Genomic DNA, 18,597 nt, shown 5'->3' with positions numbered 1-18,597 from the left:
CAGCATTTATTAAACATTGATTGTTATTAAATTTAGTTTTAACTCCCTGGGTACATACCAACAGTCAGCAGAAAGAAATAGTTAAAACATATCAAGTGACAGAAACCAACCTTGTCTTGAGCAGTAACCATATATAAACATGGTTATGTGACAATACTAGTTTGTTGTTTTTACCGTATTTTTGTAATGATTAAAAGCAAGAAAAAAGAGGTACCTAGGTGGCTCATTTGGTTAAGCATTGGGCTCTTGATTTCAGCTCAGGTCATGATCTCAGGGTTGTGAGATCAAGCCCTGTGCTCAGTGTGGAATCTGCTTGTCCCTCTCTCTCTCTGCTCCTCCCCTGTGCATTCATATTCTCTCTCTGTCTCTCAATAAATAAATAAATAAATAAATAAATAAATAAATAAATAAATAAAATCTTTTAAAAGCAAGTAAATAAAAATTTGAAAATAAAAAAATATAAGAGCAACAACAAAGGACAGACCAAAAAAGTATATTTTATTTATTTATACATTTATTTATACAAAATTTAGAAAAGCGTCAGATGGTAAAAAATATTCCTTTCCCTTCATTTTTATCACATTGTTCTGGGTGTTATATAATGTTTTCCAGTGTATATTTTTTATTGAATTTTCCTTTAAAATGTTCCTGTGTTTACTTTTTTTTTTAGGCACAATTTGTTGGACTCTAAGATCAACACCTTGTTGTCATTGTGCCAAGATCCAAATTTGTTAAATCCAATCCATGGAATCGTGCAGAGTGTGGTATACCATGAAGAATCCCCACCTCAGTACCAAACATCTTATCTGCAAAGTAAATAAATGTCTCTGGAGGAGAATGGTTGATAAACTTGCTGCCATGTGCACTGTTATAGAATGCACTAAATAAGGAATTCTTTATAAGGGATAGGCTTGTTCATACTTCTCTCTCCATATACCATTTTGTACTCTTCTCATTGTTCAATGAGTAACCAGTTTACAGCTTCTTAAGATTAAAATATGGTTTTATACTGAGTGTGTTTTAAGTGAGTTTTAGCCTACTCTGACATTCATTCTGAAAAAAAAGTTCTCATTGTGTACACAGGCTTTAACTGTCATCAACTATATAACATTTCATTTCTGTTAGGGATTAGAAGAGTGTCATGCTTATTATAAGAGTACCATTTGGTTTGTTGCAGGTTTTGGTTTTAATGGCTTATGGCGGTTTGCAGGACCCTTTTCAAAGGTAAGAAAATCTGTTTTTCTCCATTGACAAAACTAAAGTTTTTATTCATATTTGTGTGCCTGCTTAAAGAACATAGTATGCTGAAAACCAGAATGATGATAACATGATAATAACATGATAAACACATGTTATTTTTATAAAATGTTTTCCACCACAAGATTCTAAGAGGCAGCACCTTTAATAGGTTTATATGTTAGTTTTTACAAAAAACAACTCAGTTCAATTTATGCTTGACTTTTCAGAAGGGTGTGAAAGAAACCTCTGTAAGTTTTCTGCTTTTGGTCACTTGGGTGTTTGTTGATCATAATGCATACACTTAGGTATCTTGTAATTAGGAAGAAGTGTGACCTAGGGTTTAAACCTACCTCATGACCCAAATATAATGTTATATGTCAATTAAATCTCAAGCTGTTTTTTAATTACATGATGAAAAAAAATTTCTTCATGAAAACATTTTTCCTTCCAACCTATTGGATTAGATTCATTCTTTCCTGAATATATCTTTATTTGTTCCTGTTCATTTTTTTATTTGATTGGCATTAATTGATATAGTATTAAATGTATTTTTAATTATTCTCTCTATATACGGTCCCTCCAGATGGGTTGAGATTCCTTGAAGGCAGGACTTCTGTTTCTTCCCTGGACAGTTCCTAGTGCAGTGTTCTAGACTCAGGAGTGCTAAATCAAGCTGAATTATCTAAATCTTATTCTAGTTTTAAGAATCAGATATTTCGTTTTTTATTTTGTTCAGTTATTACTGAATATCTCTTGATATGCAAAAGCTGTCATTTAAAAAATGGGCCTGAATTCCTAGAAATAATATATCCTGCAGGTCTGTTTGTAGTTTGATTGCCAGTAACCCTCTGCCCTTCACAGTGTTCAGTTAGTGGAGTATCTGAATGGCGGCTGGCATGATGATCCTCTGCTCATTTTCTGTGTTTTGAAAAATTGACTAGACATCATTGCTGATGGTTTTACTGTCTCAGGATTAATTCAGTCTTTGCCTCTGCATGGCTTTCAATAATTGTAGGTTCATCTGGAAGCTGTAGATGTAAGCTGAAGAGTTCCCAGTTGTAAATCCCATGGTAGTCTAGAAATAGTATGCCACCCCCTTTCTTTAATGCTCTCTAGTATAAAAGAAGAAAATTAGTAAATTAAGCCCAAAACAAAAATTGAGTTAATCTTTTTTGGCTTCAAAGGGGATTTACAGAAAAAAAAAAAGAATGGAGCTAAAATAATTTCCTATTTTCCATTACAGCAAACACAAATCCCAGACTATGCTGAGCTTATTGTTAAGTTTCTTGATGCCTTGATTGACACGTATTTGCCTGGAATTGATGAAGAAACCAGTGAGGAGTCCCTCCTGACACCCACTTCTCCTTATCCTCCTGCAGTGCAGAGCCAGCTTAGTATTACTGCTAATCTTAACCTTTCTAATTCCATGACCTCACTTGCAACTTCCCAGCATTCCCCAGGTTAGTAAATGTAATCTTTATATAAATTTGAGCAATAATATTAATATACCAACATCAGGAATTCCCTTGTTATCAGGTTATAGTAGATTTTGCTCCTTTTTATCATGAGGTTCATCTTCCATTTTTTCTTTACCTTATAGCTGACTTGAATTTTGTTATTCTGTAAAGCTTTCTGCTTTTAAACAGATATTCATAAGATAGTGAAATGTTTAGAATGTTCACATAGTGTTCTAAGGTTGATAAGTTTTTAGAATTTGGGAGGAAGAGCATCCTTTAAGGTACCTTAGCTTGTAAGTGAAGAGAATTACAATTTCCTTACTAGATATACTAGCCTAGCCCTAGGGCTTCTATGTCTCTGATACAGCATACTGTATGCAAAAAATACACAAAATGTGGTAGTACCCCACTTCCCTGTTACCAGCAACAACTCAACCATCCAGAGGCTAACCTGAAAATCTAGGAAAATCAACAATTAGAAAAATGTCATCTCAGGAAAATAACATCTTGAAGCACATAAGCATATTCCTTGCCATGGAGTCACTCTTAGGTCCACATGGGGAAAGTATGTCAATGCAATATGCTGCTAGAGGTGGATACACTGAAAATAATAGCTAATAGCTTGAACAGGGCTGAGATACACAAAGTGACAGAAATGGCAAACCTGTAGTCTTCTGGGCTCATTCAATGTCAGAGTGAACAGTTTCCTACAACTCTGGTTGACCCTAGAAGTGTTATTCATTACAGAACTGATGCTATTGTGTGTGATAATGACAGTGGGTAGTGAGGGAAAACTTCCATGTGGTCATGTTTTCCACTCGAAGTGATACCCTTCTAAAATGGTGAAAATTTTAAAAAGGTTTTGTGTTTAAAGTTCCATTATCTGAAAATTTTACACATGAAGCACCAATGTATAGTTACTATACATTATTCTCTTTAAGGTGTTGGCATGGATTTTTTTTTAAAGCCTTAGTGATGTATTACAACTATTTTGTGATGTTCAAGACACATAAATAGAATCCCCAGTTTATAATCCCAATTTCGCATGAATAAACATACATAGTTTTGAAGGCCTGAAGAACATGGCACATATAATATCCAATCACAAATCATTGTATTAAAATAACTGTATTAAGTTTTGGTCAGCAACAAAGCTTTGGTCAGCAGAGGAAACAAGTTATTTAGTCCAGCATTTATTTATCAGTCCCCTTACTGCACCTAGTCAGCTGCTTTTCTTCCTCCAAAAAATAAGAGAAATCTGACCAACTTTTCTTCCGCATATAACCATGTTCATTTGCCCTCTGTCCCTTGCTCCCTAGGACAATGTTTCTCCAGCTACAATCCCAGACCAGCATCAGCATCATTTGGGAACTCGATAGAATGCAGATACTAAGCCCCACCCTAGACTTCCTGCACAAGAAACTCCACAAGTGGGGCCCAGCCAGCAGTCTGTTTTAATAAAACACTCCAGGTGATTCTTACACTAGGGTGTGAGAAGCACTGCCCTAGGGTATGCCTGTGGTCTTGCCTCATCATCCGCATTTCAACCATTATAACCAGGGAAAAACTTAAAATATACTTTCTTCTAGATATTGCAGCCACTGAACTCTTTTCCCCCACCTCCGTGCCCCCACACCCTCCAAATCTTAGCATTTTGGAGCTAAAGAGGACTACAGAGATCATATAGTTCTAGGCTCACAATGTCTGGTGTGATGGGGAAACTGAGGACTAGAAGAGCTAAGGTAATTGCTTTATCACATAGTTCTTATCCAGAACCAGGGCCAGTGCTCTTTCTACCATAGTCACTGTCTTCCATATCTATGACCTGTCCATCAGCTTTCTTCCTTCCCTTTGTTTCCCTGTTTATTTATTTATTTATTGCTGTCTCATTACTTCCACCTGCCTTACCCTAAGTCCACACTGCTTTTTTCTGTAGAGCTCTCTGTTTTCTGCATTACTTGTTTTTTATAAGGTTAATGACAATGAGAAAATTCATAGACTGTCTATAAAGGTAGCAGTACAGGTTCCTCTACTAGTTGATTAATTGCTTATATCCTATGTCGGTTGTTTAAAAAATAGTCCTACCTTGCATCCTCTTATTTAAAATTGTTTATAAAAATCAGAAAATAGCATATGTGGTTTTGGTTACAGTTTTAAACTAATAATATCACTTCTAGTAGTTTTTAGATGGCTGCTTGAATAGATGACCACAGCCTAGAAGCCTTTGACTATTCTCAGAGGAAACTGAGGAAACTGAAGCTTTAAAAACAATAGAATTAAGTAGAATCGTGGTGTTCAGCATTCCCTGGTTCTGAATTGCAAATTGTAGGTCCTCGGTTTGCCAGATTATTTTACTACATGTTTTTGGAAAAAGGGTTTATCTTTTCAATAGTAATTTCACTCTCCTATGAAACAAACCCATTTCTATCTCTGAGTTGTAAGCTCATCTCCATGAAAGGATCCTGATTTATCTATATAACTAATTACTGTGCTTTTGTCACTTGCTATTATAGAATACCTCTTTAAGAGTTAATACTTCATTTATAATGAGATATACTGCTTTGTATCTTTAGCTACATGTAATCTATATTCCTATCTCCTCAATGGAGCTGAGTTTGCTGATATCAGACAGCTAAAAGAAGTGATGAATCTTATCCAGATTCCTAACTCAGCCTAGCGTTTCAACTTTGCTGTTTGGTTGTATAAAAATCAGAATAATTCTGTGTCTCCACTCCCATCAGCCAAGTCCCAAGCCGAAATATTTATTTATTTACTTATTTATTTTTAAAGTTTTTACTTATTTGGAGAGCATGTGAGTGGGGAAAGGGGCAGAAGGAAAAAGGAGAAAGCAGACTCTGAGCTGAATGCAGAGCCCAATGCAGGGCTCCATCCCATGACCTCAAAACCACAACTCAAGCCAAAACCAGGAGTCGGATGCCCAACTGAGCCACCCAGGTGCCCCCCAAGCAGATATTTAAAGAAATTTCATGTCACTCCCTGAAAATGGAGCACAAATGTGGCTTGCTATCAAGTTATCCAACATTAATCTGCACCCGTCTCCTGAGCTTTAAGCTTGTGAAAGAAAAAAAAAAAAAAAAGCTTGTGAAAGCTCTGTTGCCCTATTGTCAAAAAGCAAAAGTCACTGAGCTGCTTAAAGCTCAACTGTTAGCTGCAGACTTTCCTTTTCAATGCAAGACTCTGCTTTCTAGATCTTTGGTACTTAGCAGGATCAGCCACTAAGCTGTATTTTCTTTTTGGTCAACAACCAACATTCTCTGCTGTCAAAGCAGCTAGATAAGAGATTCATGAACTCCCCACTCCCAAGCATTAAACCTGACTTAAAGTATTACTTTATTTAGGGGGTGGAGGTGGGGGTAATTCATCAGCCACCAGCTTTTGAGAAAGTATTGGTTACTTACTTACATAAAGCAATTGTCTCTGAAAATGCATTCTTCTTGACAGATTATCATAGCCCACTTGTCTATCCCCTTAGCACAAGGAAGATTATTTTCTGAATCTATATTTTAAAATGTGTAAATGTCTTCTGACTGCCTCCCTAGTTGAAATTGAACTTGGCATCGTTGGAGCCATCAGTAGAGTTCAGTGCATGTAAAATCATAGTAACCTTTCAGCCAAATGGACATAAAACTTTGCCTCGTCAGATTTTCCCAAATGTCACTAAGAGAATCTATAAAATTAACTCTGATATATAAGAGTATTCCAAATTGGTTTTTCAGTCCCCTGTTAGGTTCAGAGTAGCTGAGCTGGACATGAATGGAAGAACCAGGATCAGAGCTAGAAAACTAAGCTATCCACTTAAAAATGCTGTGTGAATGGAGCTCCCTTGCTTAAGGCCAAGTCATTAGTGGCACTCTTAGGTGATGAGCAAGGAAGCCTTTTTAAAGCCATAGTTTTGAATGCTTTATAACCTTTTCAAGTGCAGTGTTCCTGTATCCTCTTTACATGTTAAAGAGCAAGGATACTAGAAATAAAAACCCAGATGGAATTATATGGATTTAGTACTCAGAAAATTTAAGTAGATCCACTTCCAGTGTATTAAATTTTATTTTATACTCTGCCAAGGTTCTCCTAATATTTTTCACACTGTAATTTAATTCAGTAGACATTTGAACACCCATTTTGTAGGTATATACTAGGTTATCTAGGACATTTAAAGATGAGAGAGACCCTGGTCAAGGCTTGACAGTTTTTGCTTATGGATTGCAGTATTGGGTTTTGAACTAAAGTCTTTACTTCCTTCTAACAAATTCTATATGTACACAAGATCTTTGATTTTAAGTGCAAGATTAAAGTGCTCTGTAGAAAATAACCAGAATTCCAGATACTTATCCTATAGAGATTCATTGTAACATTTTTGACCTCAAGAAAATGTGAGATGTGTGTTATAATTTTTTTAAAGATTTATTTATTTATTCATGAGAGAGAGAGGCAGAGACACAGGCAGAGGGAGAAGCAGGCTCCATGAGGGAGCCCAATGCGGGACTCGATCCCAGGTCTCCAGGATCACGCCCTGGGCCAAAGGCAGGCGCCAAACCGCTGAGCCACCCAGGGATCCCCTGTGTTATAATTTTTTGAACAAAACAACCATGTGATCTATTTTAACTGTTTTTTACTAGGAAAAAAATCTTTTTTTCTTTCCCCTTTGGTCAGCTTTATCTTACTGTTAGTATTGGAGGATGAATTTTTTAGAGCCAAAACCTGTTCAAGTTGAGCTTTTGTTTCTCTTTTTAATTCACCTCTTCCAGTTTATTTTGGGACTGTGTCCAAGCCTGTCAGTTATTCACTCACTTTGCTTTTTTTTCTTTTAATATTTATTTATTTATTCATGAGAGACACACAGAGAGAGGCAGAGACACAGGCTCCCTGCAAGGAACCCAATGTGGGACTCAGTCCCAGGACCCCGGGATCACAGCCTGAGCCAAAGGCCGATGCTCAACCACTGAGCCACCCAACGTCCCTCACTTTGCTTCTTAATTGTAGATCTTCCCTTTAGGAAGCTGGGTGGATCAACTAAGCATTACAGGCATTCCTAAACCAAGAGTACTGACAGCTGTGTGCACAGTGATAGTGCATCGGAACCCTTTCTCTGTGTGTGCACTTATTCTGAGTCCATAACACTCCTAAGATGTTCACCAGGTTTCAAATGTCTTCCTCTTAGAAGAAACTTAAAGGCCTCTCTTAAGACTACTTAAAATCTCTGAAATGATTTTAATGTTTTGGGAACTGCATATGGTATCCCTAGACTTGTATTTGGTATTTTCTTAATTTTTTCCATCTTTTTCTGTTATTGTTATTTTTTAAAGATTTTATTTATTTATTCATAGAGACACAGAGAGAGAGGGGGGCAGAGGCACAGACAGAGGGAGAAGCAGGCTCCATGCAGGGAGCCTGACGTGGGACTTAATCCAGGGTCCCCAGGATCACACCTGGGCTGCAGGTGGCACTAAACCACTGCGCCACTGGGGCTGCCCTTTTTCTGTTATTTTTTTTTTTTAATTTTTATTTATTTATTTATTTATTTATTTTATGATAGTCACACAGAGAGAGAGAGGCAGAGACACAGGCAGAGGGAGAAGCAGGCTCCATGCACCGGGAGCCCGACATGGGATTCGATCCTGGGTCTCCAGGATCGCGCCCTGGGCCAAAGACAGGCGCTAAACCACTGCGCCACCCAGGGATCCCCCTTTTTCTGTTATTATTATCATCCTGTATTTAAGGGAGAAAAGTAATTTTTAAACTGGGCAATTGCTTAGTGTAATTTCTGCTAATTTTTCATTTCATTTTTTAATTCTTGACTTTAAATTCTTAATTCTAAAGAAAATGTAAAAACACATCTATCTGTAAAATTGTAAGTTCTAACATTTATTTATAGAGTGTAATATTTAGGAAATTAATGGTCAGAGTTCAATAATTCAAAAAGATTTCTTCTGAAAACCAGGGATCATAATTGTCCAATATCTATTCCTATTTCACCCTTTAAAAAAATCTTGTGGACATCACTCACTTTTGTTTTTCCTTCCATTCTGTGTCTGTGAAGCTTCTCTGCCTTGCTCTAAGTCAGCAGTTTTCATGCAGCTGTTTCCTCATCAAGGTACTCTTTCCTTCTGTCATCTCTGCATGAAATGCCGCTTACCCTGCTCTCATCCTGGGCACGTGGCATGAGACTTCATTTACCAACTCCTGTAAAGCACAGTTCGGCTTAGCACCTGAGGCACTTGTAAAACCACTGCTTTAAGGTCTGGTGCTTGTTGGCCCTGCAGGTCCAGGCATCCTGTCTCTGTGAACAAGCTGTTGACACTCCCCCCTGAACCCTGAACACACAGTCCCAGCCCTGGGCAAACACAGCCCATTTAACAGGAAACTCCGGGGAGAGTTATAAATTAAAAAAAAAAAAAAAAGCAGGGTATGTGGTTTGAGGAAGACTTTTTAAAGCCTAGGAAATACTTGTCTTTCCCCAATATAAATCCAATCCCAGTATTTCTTTAGAAATTAAAGCTGACTGCATACTCTCACCTATGTTTAGAAAAAGGAATATGGTCTTAGGTAGCTCTGAGGACTGAGAAGGAAAAAATGCATTACACTTATATTTAATTTACAAAAGCTACCTTGTCTTCTTTTATTCTTCTATAACTATTATACAGAAAGATTAGACCAAAAAAAAAAAAAAAGAAAGAAAGATTAGACCAAATACAAAAAGTATTGGCAAGTCATGAAAGTACATTAAAAGTCTTGTTAATTCTTATAGTTAAAATTTTGTATATCTAGCTTCAAATACAAATATTTCTAAATACATATTTAACGTGTCTCCATGAAAGTATTTACTATACCATATGAATAAACTATAGTTATGTTACATTCTAAGAAGATTTATTATATTTTGTGCTTATTCACATTAGCTTAAGTACACATTCTAGAATACACATTCTCATGTAAAATTCAAGTACTATGCATTTGTTCTACTACTACTTTCTGTACGTCACCTGGTCTTTTTTATTTCAGGCATTAGGAGCATCTTGATTTTGTAGTAATTATTTTATCTATGTGCAGAAAGCCTTCACGTGGACTGTCTTATCTGATTGTTCTAACAACCCTTTGAAATAGGCACATCTACTCTTATCTTTAATTGATGGATTAAGAACTAGAACCAAATTATGTTCTGATCCAACGAAGACTCAAACCCGGGTCTTCTGACATGTTTGCGTCGCTGGATATAACAAATGAACCCTCTGATATGTTTGCCTTCTCATGTATATCATAAGACTTTGCTGACCGGTTTGCCATAGTATGTGTGTAATCACCTAAGCAATGCAGTCAGGTAACTTACCAGTGCTCCCATGCAGGTGGTGTGAAATTTGAGTTACTTGTCTTTCACTTCTGTTGTGTGACTTTTCACAAATTACCTAACCCATTTTTCTTCAGCTTTTCAATAACTAAAAGGGATTCCATCCTTTTACTACTTTATGAAAGTATTAGGTTCCAGTTTGGGGATACCATTTTGGTACTTAAAAATTAGGTGATTTTTTTTTATTTTTACTTTTCTTATTTATGATAGTCACACAGAGAGAGAGAGAGAGAGGCAGAGGCAGAGACACAGGCAGAGGGAGAAGCAGGCTCCATGCACCGGGAGCCCGATGTGGGACTCTATCCCGGGTCCCCAGGACCACACCCTGGGCCAAAGGCAGGCGCCAAACTGCTGCGCCACCCAGGGATCCCCCAATTAGGTGAATTTTTAAAATGAAGTGTTTTATTCTTCATCAGGCCGGATCTATCCCTAGTTGTCAGAATAAATAAACCCTGATACCTGCCTTCAAGGAACTCATGTTCGAGCAGAGGAGGTAGACATACAACTTCAATAAGTATCATGCTCTCTAACCATTTTTCCCACTTGATTTACTAAATTCTGGCCAATAACGCCTTTTATTTAGGAGTTCATCTTTATCTGGAACCACCACAATTCATTGAAGCATAGTGCTTATTAATACACTGCTGTAGAGAATTTCAGCTTCTTCTGTCCTGCATGTTTGTGACTGGCTGCATGTTTGACCACAGACTATCTGTGGGAGAATTTAAACTAGGAAATCAGACCACAGAAGTTTTTATCTTTGTTCGTTTAGGTGGTGGCGTCTGGGTTTCCATCATCTCTTGGGTTTTTTGGGTTTTTTTTTTTTGCTTTTGTGCCCACTGAGGGTCAGAGGGGTGAGCGGCATTTAGGGGCCTACTACAGTAGACCAGAGTACAAAACTTCAGTGGAGCAGCACCAGGGTCTGCTCTCTAATTTAAGATACAGCGTGTATCAATGCAGGGTGGATTCTGTCTGCATTTCAGTAGTCTGGCTGACCATCCGAGAGTTCTTCCTACGGAATGTTAAGACCAGATCCTTCACCAGCATCTTAGAGAGGTTTCTAGATTTCACTGTGGAAGGCAAAAAGAAGGACTGCTGCCAAAATTCTCAAACATGCAAATTATGCTTGGGAACTGAAATGTCAGAACTGGACACCATGATCGCTGCTTCTAACTAACTTGACTTCTCCAAGATGCTGTACCTTGGTATAAATATAATGCATTTCAATTGATTTTTTTTTCTTAAAAATGACCCTTCAAGATGTTTATGTCAGCTTCTTTGATCTTTAAAGTAAAACAGCTTTGCTGTGAGGTTGGGAATCAGTTATACCACATTTACCTCTGTGTGGTTTATAGAGTTGGGTCACTGAATAGGAAGAAAATACACATATGAAAAAAAGAATTAAGATGAAAACTAATTTGAGAGTAGAAGTAGGACATCATCCTCTCACATAGCATGGAAGCTTTTGGCTATGAGTGATGGGACTAAGTCAGTGATACTTTAACATTTTTTACTGAAGGAACACATGTTCATTAGGAAACAAAATTAGAAAACTCAGAATAGAAGAAAAAACCACCCATGATCCCACTGCTTTAAGATAACACTGTTTATTAACATTTTAGTACATACACTAGTTTCTTTTCTTGACATAGTAGAGGTCCTAGTATGTGTAAACCTTGCTTTCTACCCTTAACGTTTAGCAAGAACTAAATAAGGCTTTTAACATTTTATTTAGAGGTCTAAAGGTTACTTGCTTAACAGAAAATAGAATATCCTTAGTATTTCTTCAAAGAAATCTTCACCCTAGTGACTTAATCTGTGTGGCCACAATTTCTATAACTTAAATTCTGAAGAATATCAGTGACCAGCAGGCCCTTATCCTCAAAAGAAAGCATTGCCACCTTGCAGTGTAATGACAAGCTCCTCCCCAGAGCGAGCTGAATCTAGTAATGGCAAGGCTGTGTCAAAGATGGGCACACAGGAACAAACCCCAGCGTGGCAGATTGCATGCAGAGAGCCACAGTCTCTCTTGGTAGTTGTCCACGCTGGGCTTCTCCTGATGGCTGTCTCCTGGTTGTTTTAAACCCCTGTCTTTTTAAATCCTAGCTTTACCTGAATTTTATTTTCTATTGAGAATATGAACCCACATAAGGAACTTTGGACTTGAACTTGTAGGCCACATGCAGATTTAAGGAAATAGAAAGTTAGATGCACTGTAAGTTCATGATAATTTCAGATGAAGGAAATTAATTTTTTTTTCTTTTCCACTCAAAATATGCACCACGCCCATGCTTTTGGGTTCTGAATTACAATGATCACATTTAAAAATGGAAGCATTCAGTTCAACCAATATTTATTGAAAAAGATACCAGTTAAATAGATCTCACCGGAAAATGAATGATCTTTGCTTTTCTAGGTGTTTTTACTCTCATAGAGGAAATAAGATATATACACAAGTTGTGGTAGCAGACACAGAGTGTAAGAAATGTAAATGCCTTATAGAAGCAGGGAGGGAGAGAAAGAGGGAGACAGTAGCTCTGGCAAGAAACAGCAGAATGCATCGTGAAGGAAATGGAGTTGAGGAAAAAATGGTTCGAATTTCTCTTGTGGAGACAGGCAAGGCAACAGAAACAGCCTGCACAAACACACATCCCAAAGTTCACGGCACCCTGGAGATGATGAGCAGCCTTCTAAAAAAAAATCACTCTGGAGAAGATGCAAATACACAGGTAGAAGAGAACAAAAATCACTCAGAATTCTGTTAGCCAGAGAAAACTCTGTGAATGTTGTAGTATCTTCCATTAATCTTTCTGCACGTATGATTGAAAAAGAACAGATTGGAGATGCCGGTCCATTGTACTTGGCTCCTGCAGAGGTGTGGTAGACATTGTTCAGCTGCACCCAGACTCCTAGCTTTTTCATAAAAAAGCACTAACAAATGCCCAGTGTTCCTTTGAGAAGTTGAAGACAGCAAACCTTTATTGAGCCTATGGAAATCTGGCACTCTGAATTGAATGCAAGGCTGAATCTAAATGATGTGTGGCTTCTAGAAGATCATCACAAATCCATTTCCTGTTCATGAGCCAATAAGTAGATGTGTGGATCTATGTCCATTTTCTATAGCAGCAATACTTTGAAATGGTGCTTTGTCCAAAAATGAGTATTTTTCCTTTCTCAAATTTCCTGTTTATTTTAAAATTCAAATGATATGGTAAGAATAAAGTAAAAATTACTTGAATTAACACCACCCAGAAGTAACAAGTTTGGCAAATGTTTTCCTGTCCTTTTTTTTTTCCTGTATTTGAGATTTTTTCCCCCTACTTCAAAATTAGAGTCATCTTTCTTTATCAGTAAATATCAATCAGTACTTTATATTTTGATACAAATTGCTAAGATGCTCTCCAGCTTTCTGCTCTCCCACCAAGTCATGCCACAGGTGGGTATAATCAGTAATTATTTGGGTAAATTTTATTGAAATGTAACAGAAAAGGACACAGATCAAGTTTATAATCTAGTGACCTTTTAAGAAGTAAACATTAAAAAATCCAACATCTAGATCAAGAAATAAAACATCACCAGCACTCCAAGGAACCACCCACCTGTCCTATTCCAGTCATATTTCCCCAGGGTAACCACTATTCTGTTACCTATCTTATTTGTAAACTCTACTAATCTGATGGGCAGAAAGTATCTTGTTTTTTACTTCTGGTTACTTTTATGAAAGTATTGCTTGGACTATTTCTAAAATTCACTGTAGGGCCCAGTTTTTGGAGGTTAAATCTCCTCCATGAAAGAAAGGAATGGCATCTGTTTTAGGTGCAGAACATGAAGGGATTTTTCATAGTTGGAAATGCTAAAGCAAAGATTCTACGGGATAACCTTTGTCATGTATTATTTTCTCAGTAAATATTTGAGTTCCTTTGGGACAGGCACTATGATTTAAATATATATATATATATCTTCCTTTCTTTGAAGTGACAGATTTCAGTACCTTCTACAACTGGGAGAGTATATTCTGTGTGTAACAGTAAGGATATGTGGCTAGAAGCTGACCTCTGCTGCAAGCTTCTGATACGATGTTGGAGGAAGGAGCTCTAGTCTTCCCTGGTGGCTGCTAGCCTTTCATTCAGCTCAAGCCTGCCTGCCTCTAGCTTTCCCTTGCAACTTCTCAGTTGTTTTTATTTTTTTCTTACGCTGTTTTTCTGCTGTGATAGCGAATTTTGCTTAACAAAATGTGATGTTTTCTGTGTGACAGGGTCTTTTGTAAATATCCTAGCAGTTGACTGTTGAAATATGCAAAAAACAATTCACCAGGTTGTATCTCATATGCACATCCTGAGACTCACTCAGTGCTGGAGCTTAACTCCTGAGGACAGAGAGTAACCAGCTGATCTGCTTCTCTCCAGGAATCGACAAGGAGAACGTTGAACTCTCCCCAACCACTGGGCACTGTAACAGTGGACGGACTCGCCATGGATCCGCAAGCCAAGTGCAGAAGCAAAGAAGCGCTGGCAGTTTCAAACGTAATAGCATTAAGAAGATCGTGTGAAGCTTTCTTTCTTTCCTTTTTCAAACAGACTTAACTTACACGGGCTCTCCACTAGTGACCCCTTCACCACCGTGCTGTGATGCTGCACTTCATGTTTTATAATGAGCCCGTCCAAGTCTGCCATGTTGCCAGATGATCAACTCTTGGAAGCATTGCCTAAATTTAATGCTGCTTTTTCTTTAACTTTTTTTTTCTTCTACTTTTGGTGTTTCTAGTTTAAGCAGGTGTTCAGAACAACTGCAAAGAAAGCGGGAGGTCAGGATGCTTGAACTGAGAACATCCCAATTGTGAGAGAGGATGAATTCTCAAATACTGCTACCACTGGCCAGCTATGAAAGCCATTTGCACAGAGCTCTCTGCCTTCTATGTTTTCCCCTTCTTCATCATACAAAGTAAAGTGTTAGTCTTATTTACACACTTTTCAAGATAGAAGTGTATGGGAGAAATAATACTGTAACCCCAGTATGTTTAATCTGACTTTTAGCTGTGGACTTTTTTTTACCTTACAAAACTGAAGGAACCATAGAGGTCAAGCCTCAGCGACTTCACACCATAAAGCCACAGGCAAGGTACTTTGGGGGGTGGAGGGATTTAGTATTTTGTAATGAGTTCTTAAGAAGTACTAACACTTGAGTATTAGCAATAATTACAGGAAAATAAGCATAACCACATATATCTTAATGTCACTGAATTAAAGCGATGGGTTCTGAGGCCTTATCCAAACTCAGTCATCCAAACTAGTTTATTTTTTTCTCCAGTTGATTATCTTTTAATCTTTATGCTAAAAGTTGTTTTTTTTTGTTTTTATAAGCCAAAACTATACTAAGTATAGTAATTATATGTTTTCCCCCTCCTTCTCTTCTTTCCTAAATAATCCTGAGCAGGGTAATCAGTGAACAAAGTGTTGAAAATTGTTCCTCGAAGGTAATTTTCATAGATGTTTGCATTAGCTCCATAGCAAAATGGAATGGTACGTGACTTTTAGAGTAGCTGATGCTGTTATTTTAATAATTTTCCCAGAAACACAGAGTATGGTGTATATTATCAAAAATTTCTTTGATGACATGTATTTAAGTGTCTTGTAATCTTCCCCTCCCCTCCAAAAAAAAAAAAATCAGGAATCTCTTTAGCAAAACATTGGGGTTCTATATGATAGAATTGCATTTAATCACTGTGAAAGGACTGGTCAGCCTGCGTTAGGATGACAATAGGGGACCTTAAGAGTTGCTGCTATATTGAACGGTATGGATTTATCATGGTGTTGGAATTTCCATAGTAATGCAGATCCAAGTTTTTTTGTGGTACCTGCAGTATGCAAATTGATTTGACTTCAGTGAACATAATAGTAGTATCTGGATGTTCCAATTTAGATCTAAACCATATTTATTACAAAAAAGATACTATCCCCCTACTCCCAGGTTCCCTTTATATGTTACGATGTAATGGCTTTGGGAGGGGAAAAGAAACCTAGGGGAGGGGGAGCTTCCTGTAGTGCTGTTTCATGAGTGGATTTCAGTAAATTAAATTCCACAGCTAAATCAATAAATAATGGTACATTGAAGTGTTCTGATTTTAATAATATAACACATTTCACATTTATCCACACAGTAACAATGTAATATGTTAATGTAAATAAAATTGCTTTTGATATTCAGAAATAACAAGAATTTAATTTTCTTAATTTGTTTACAGTCTGGGAAAAGTAAGAACCATTTGCCAAAATAAAAGGAGAAAAACTTTAGTATTAATAGTTTTTTTGACAGAATTGTTGGAAAATATTGAAGACAGGTGCAATTAACTAAACTTTGGTTTTTAATGATTGTAGAGGCTGTATTAGAGTAGAAATTTCTGTAACAGAACAGCTAGGACTAAGGATGCTGAGACGAGAACAGAGTTCACAAATAGATCCTTAACATCCCAATGCCAAGCTGCCCATTGGGTCTTGGATGCCTGCAGCCCAGTGCTTCTGGGAAGGGACCACAGCTTCTTGCATCCTGGAATAAAAGGCAGATGTGAGCCTGTAATCATCGTGGTTCCATGTTTTTCTTCTTTGTTGGTTGGCTTGGTGCATGTTGGTGGGTTTTGTTATGCTGTTTTGCTTCTCCCATTGAAATAAACTGCCAGAGGTTTTCTGTTAAAAAAAAAAAAAGTGATATTTCCATAACAAGTTTTCCAAGGTATGCTATTTCTTATTCACTATTTCCCTCTAGTGGAATGAATGGAATGAATTCACTTGAAGTACCTCATGAAATGATCAGCGTTGCACAAATCAAAATTGAGCTTTCTCTGAACTGCAGAAATACTTTTGATCAGTACATCCTAGAAATTGGAAAACTTCCTAAGGTTTAAAATATATCTTGTTTAGAAAACTTCTGATTTTTTGAGGAAAATCTAGATTTCTAAGTAACTAAAGTGAACATGAGTTAAGTCTCATCACTGTGCTTCCCCTGTGAAATAAAACACTCTTTTAGGCCTCATACCATGACCTACGCAAGAAATCGGAAGCTCAGAGTAAGTTTCCCATTTTGCATAATCTGATGTAAGTTCTGTAAAGAACATAGAAGTAATTTGGGGTTTGTGGATGTTACCCCCTGATTTTTTTTTTTACCCCCTGATTTTTTAAAGAGGCAAACGTAATTAACTCATTACGTTTTCGTTGTGCATAACCCACCTGGTTTTATCACTGCTCCAGTCCCAGGGGTGTGCCCGGTTTGCCAGCATGGAGAACACAGTTCACTGGCTTTGGGGGAGAGCTGTGAGGCTCTGTCCCTCATCCACACGACCAACACCTGCCCATTACTGAGTGCCAGCCCCACACGGGTCCTGAGCCCAGCGCTTGAGGACACCACGGTGTGCAGTCAGCTGCCACCCCCACAGGATGGAAGCTGGCAGCCCTCCCTCCCTGCTTAGTGGGTTCTAGAGCTTTTCAGTTTGTTTTGACTTTCTGTTTGTTCTCATTTTGTTTTACACCCCTCCCAACCCTCCAGGCATAAAGAGGCATGTCTTAATGTTATGCAATGGACTTACACAAAAATTCACTCTTCGTGTCAGCCACACAGTTTTTTTAAAGCAGTATATTCACCTGTAAATAGTTTGTGTAAAATTTGACAGAAAAGTATATTTACTACACTGTAAATACATGTGATGATATATTGTATTATTTTGCTTTTTTGTAAAGCAGTTAGTTGCTGTACATGGATAACAAAAATTTGATTATTCTCGTGTTAGTATTGTTAACTTCTTCCTGCAACTGCGTCACCTCATTTAAAGAAAATGCTGTGTATTGTAAACTTACATTGTATATGGTAACTTCCTCCCCTTTCCATCTGGGCCTAGACTCTGGCAGTTCCCTCGTCTATGACCTTGTTAATATTGTATGCCAGCAGGAGAGATACTGCCCAACAGTCAGAACCGATCATTGTAGGGGAAAACTGTAGAACTCCATTTCAGATCACTGTTGTTCCCCACCCCATCTTCCTCCCTGTGTATGTACTCCCCCCCCCCTTTTTTAAGTAAAATGTAAATTCAATCTGCTCTAAGATGTGGGGAGTGGTTTAATTTCTTCACATGCCTCAGCTCTGTGTTCTCACTCCCCCCGCCCCCACTTCTCCCTAACCTTTTGAAACATCCAGGCCATTCCCTTTCTTTTAAGGACCCCTTGGGTTCTCCTCCCTCCCCCAACCCCTCCATGGGAAAGATCCTTCTATTTCCAGAACCTTTCTAAACTAAAAGTAATTTTGGTGAAAGGTGTAGGGGAGGAAAAAGCTTTCCTTGAGCCTTTTAGGGTCCCTGGCTGGGTCTGAAAATCAGACTGACAAGGACAGCCCAACAGAAAAACACACAGCACAGATTGATTCAGTACAAGTTTGACGTGACAAGGAGCCTTCCTAAGAAAATGAAGACCCGGACGAACCATTCAAACACTGAGAGCTGCTGTGCTAGGTGTGATGAAGAGTGGGCAATCGTGGAGGAACATGATAGGTCCAAGA

General features: G+C 37.8%; 1 protein-coding gene across 5 annotated transcripts in view; it reads left to right on the top strand.

Moving 5' to 3' along the window:
* Positions 1–18,142, top strand: part of NF1 (neurofibromin 1) — a 266,110-nt gene extending 247,968 nt beyond the window's left edge. For 4 of the 5 annotated variants that reach the window (XM_055317047.1, XM_055317038.1, XM_055317045.1 and 1 more), the window contains 4 exons: positions 671–813; positions 1,178–1,224; positions 2,483–2,699; positions 14,466–18,142. In XM_055317047.1, coding sequence (XP_055173022.1) covers positions 671–813; positions 1,178–1,224; positions 2,483–2,699; positions 14,466–14,608 — 550 coding nt within the window. In that variant the 3' untranslated portion in view covers positions 14,609–18,142. The remainder of the gene's footprint in view (positions 1–670; positions 814–1,177; positions 1,225–2,482; positions 2,700–14,465) is intronic. The other variant, XM_055317054.1, reaches the window with a different exon arrangement.
* Positions 18,143–18,597: the final 455 nt, after the last annotated feature.

Source organism: Nyctereutes procyonoides, unplaced genomic scaffold (genome assembly GCF_905146905.1).
Source record: "Nyctereutes procyonoides isolate TBG_1078 unplaced genomic scaffold, NYPRO_anot_genome, whole genome shotgun sequence".
Taxonomy (NCBI): Eukaryota; Metazoa; Chordata; class Mammalia; order Carnivora; family Canidae; genus Nyctereutes; species Nyctereutes procyonoides.
Note: the sequence above shows the minus strand (reverse complement) of the source record. Positions and strands in the feature narration are given on the sequence as shown.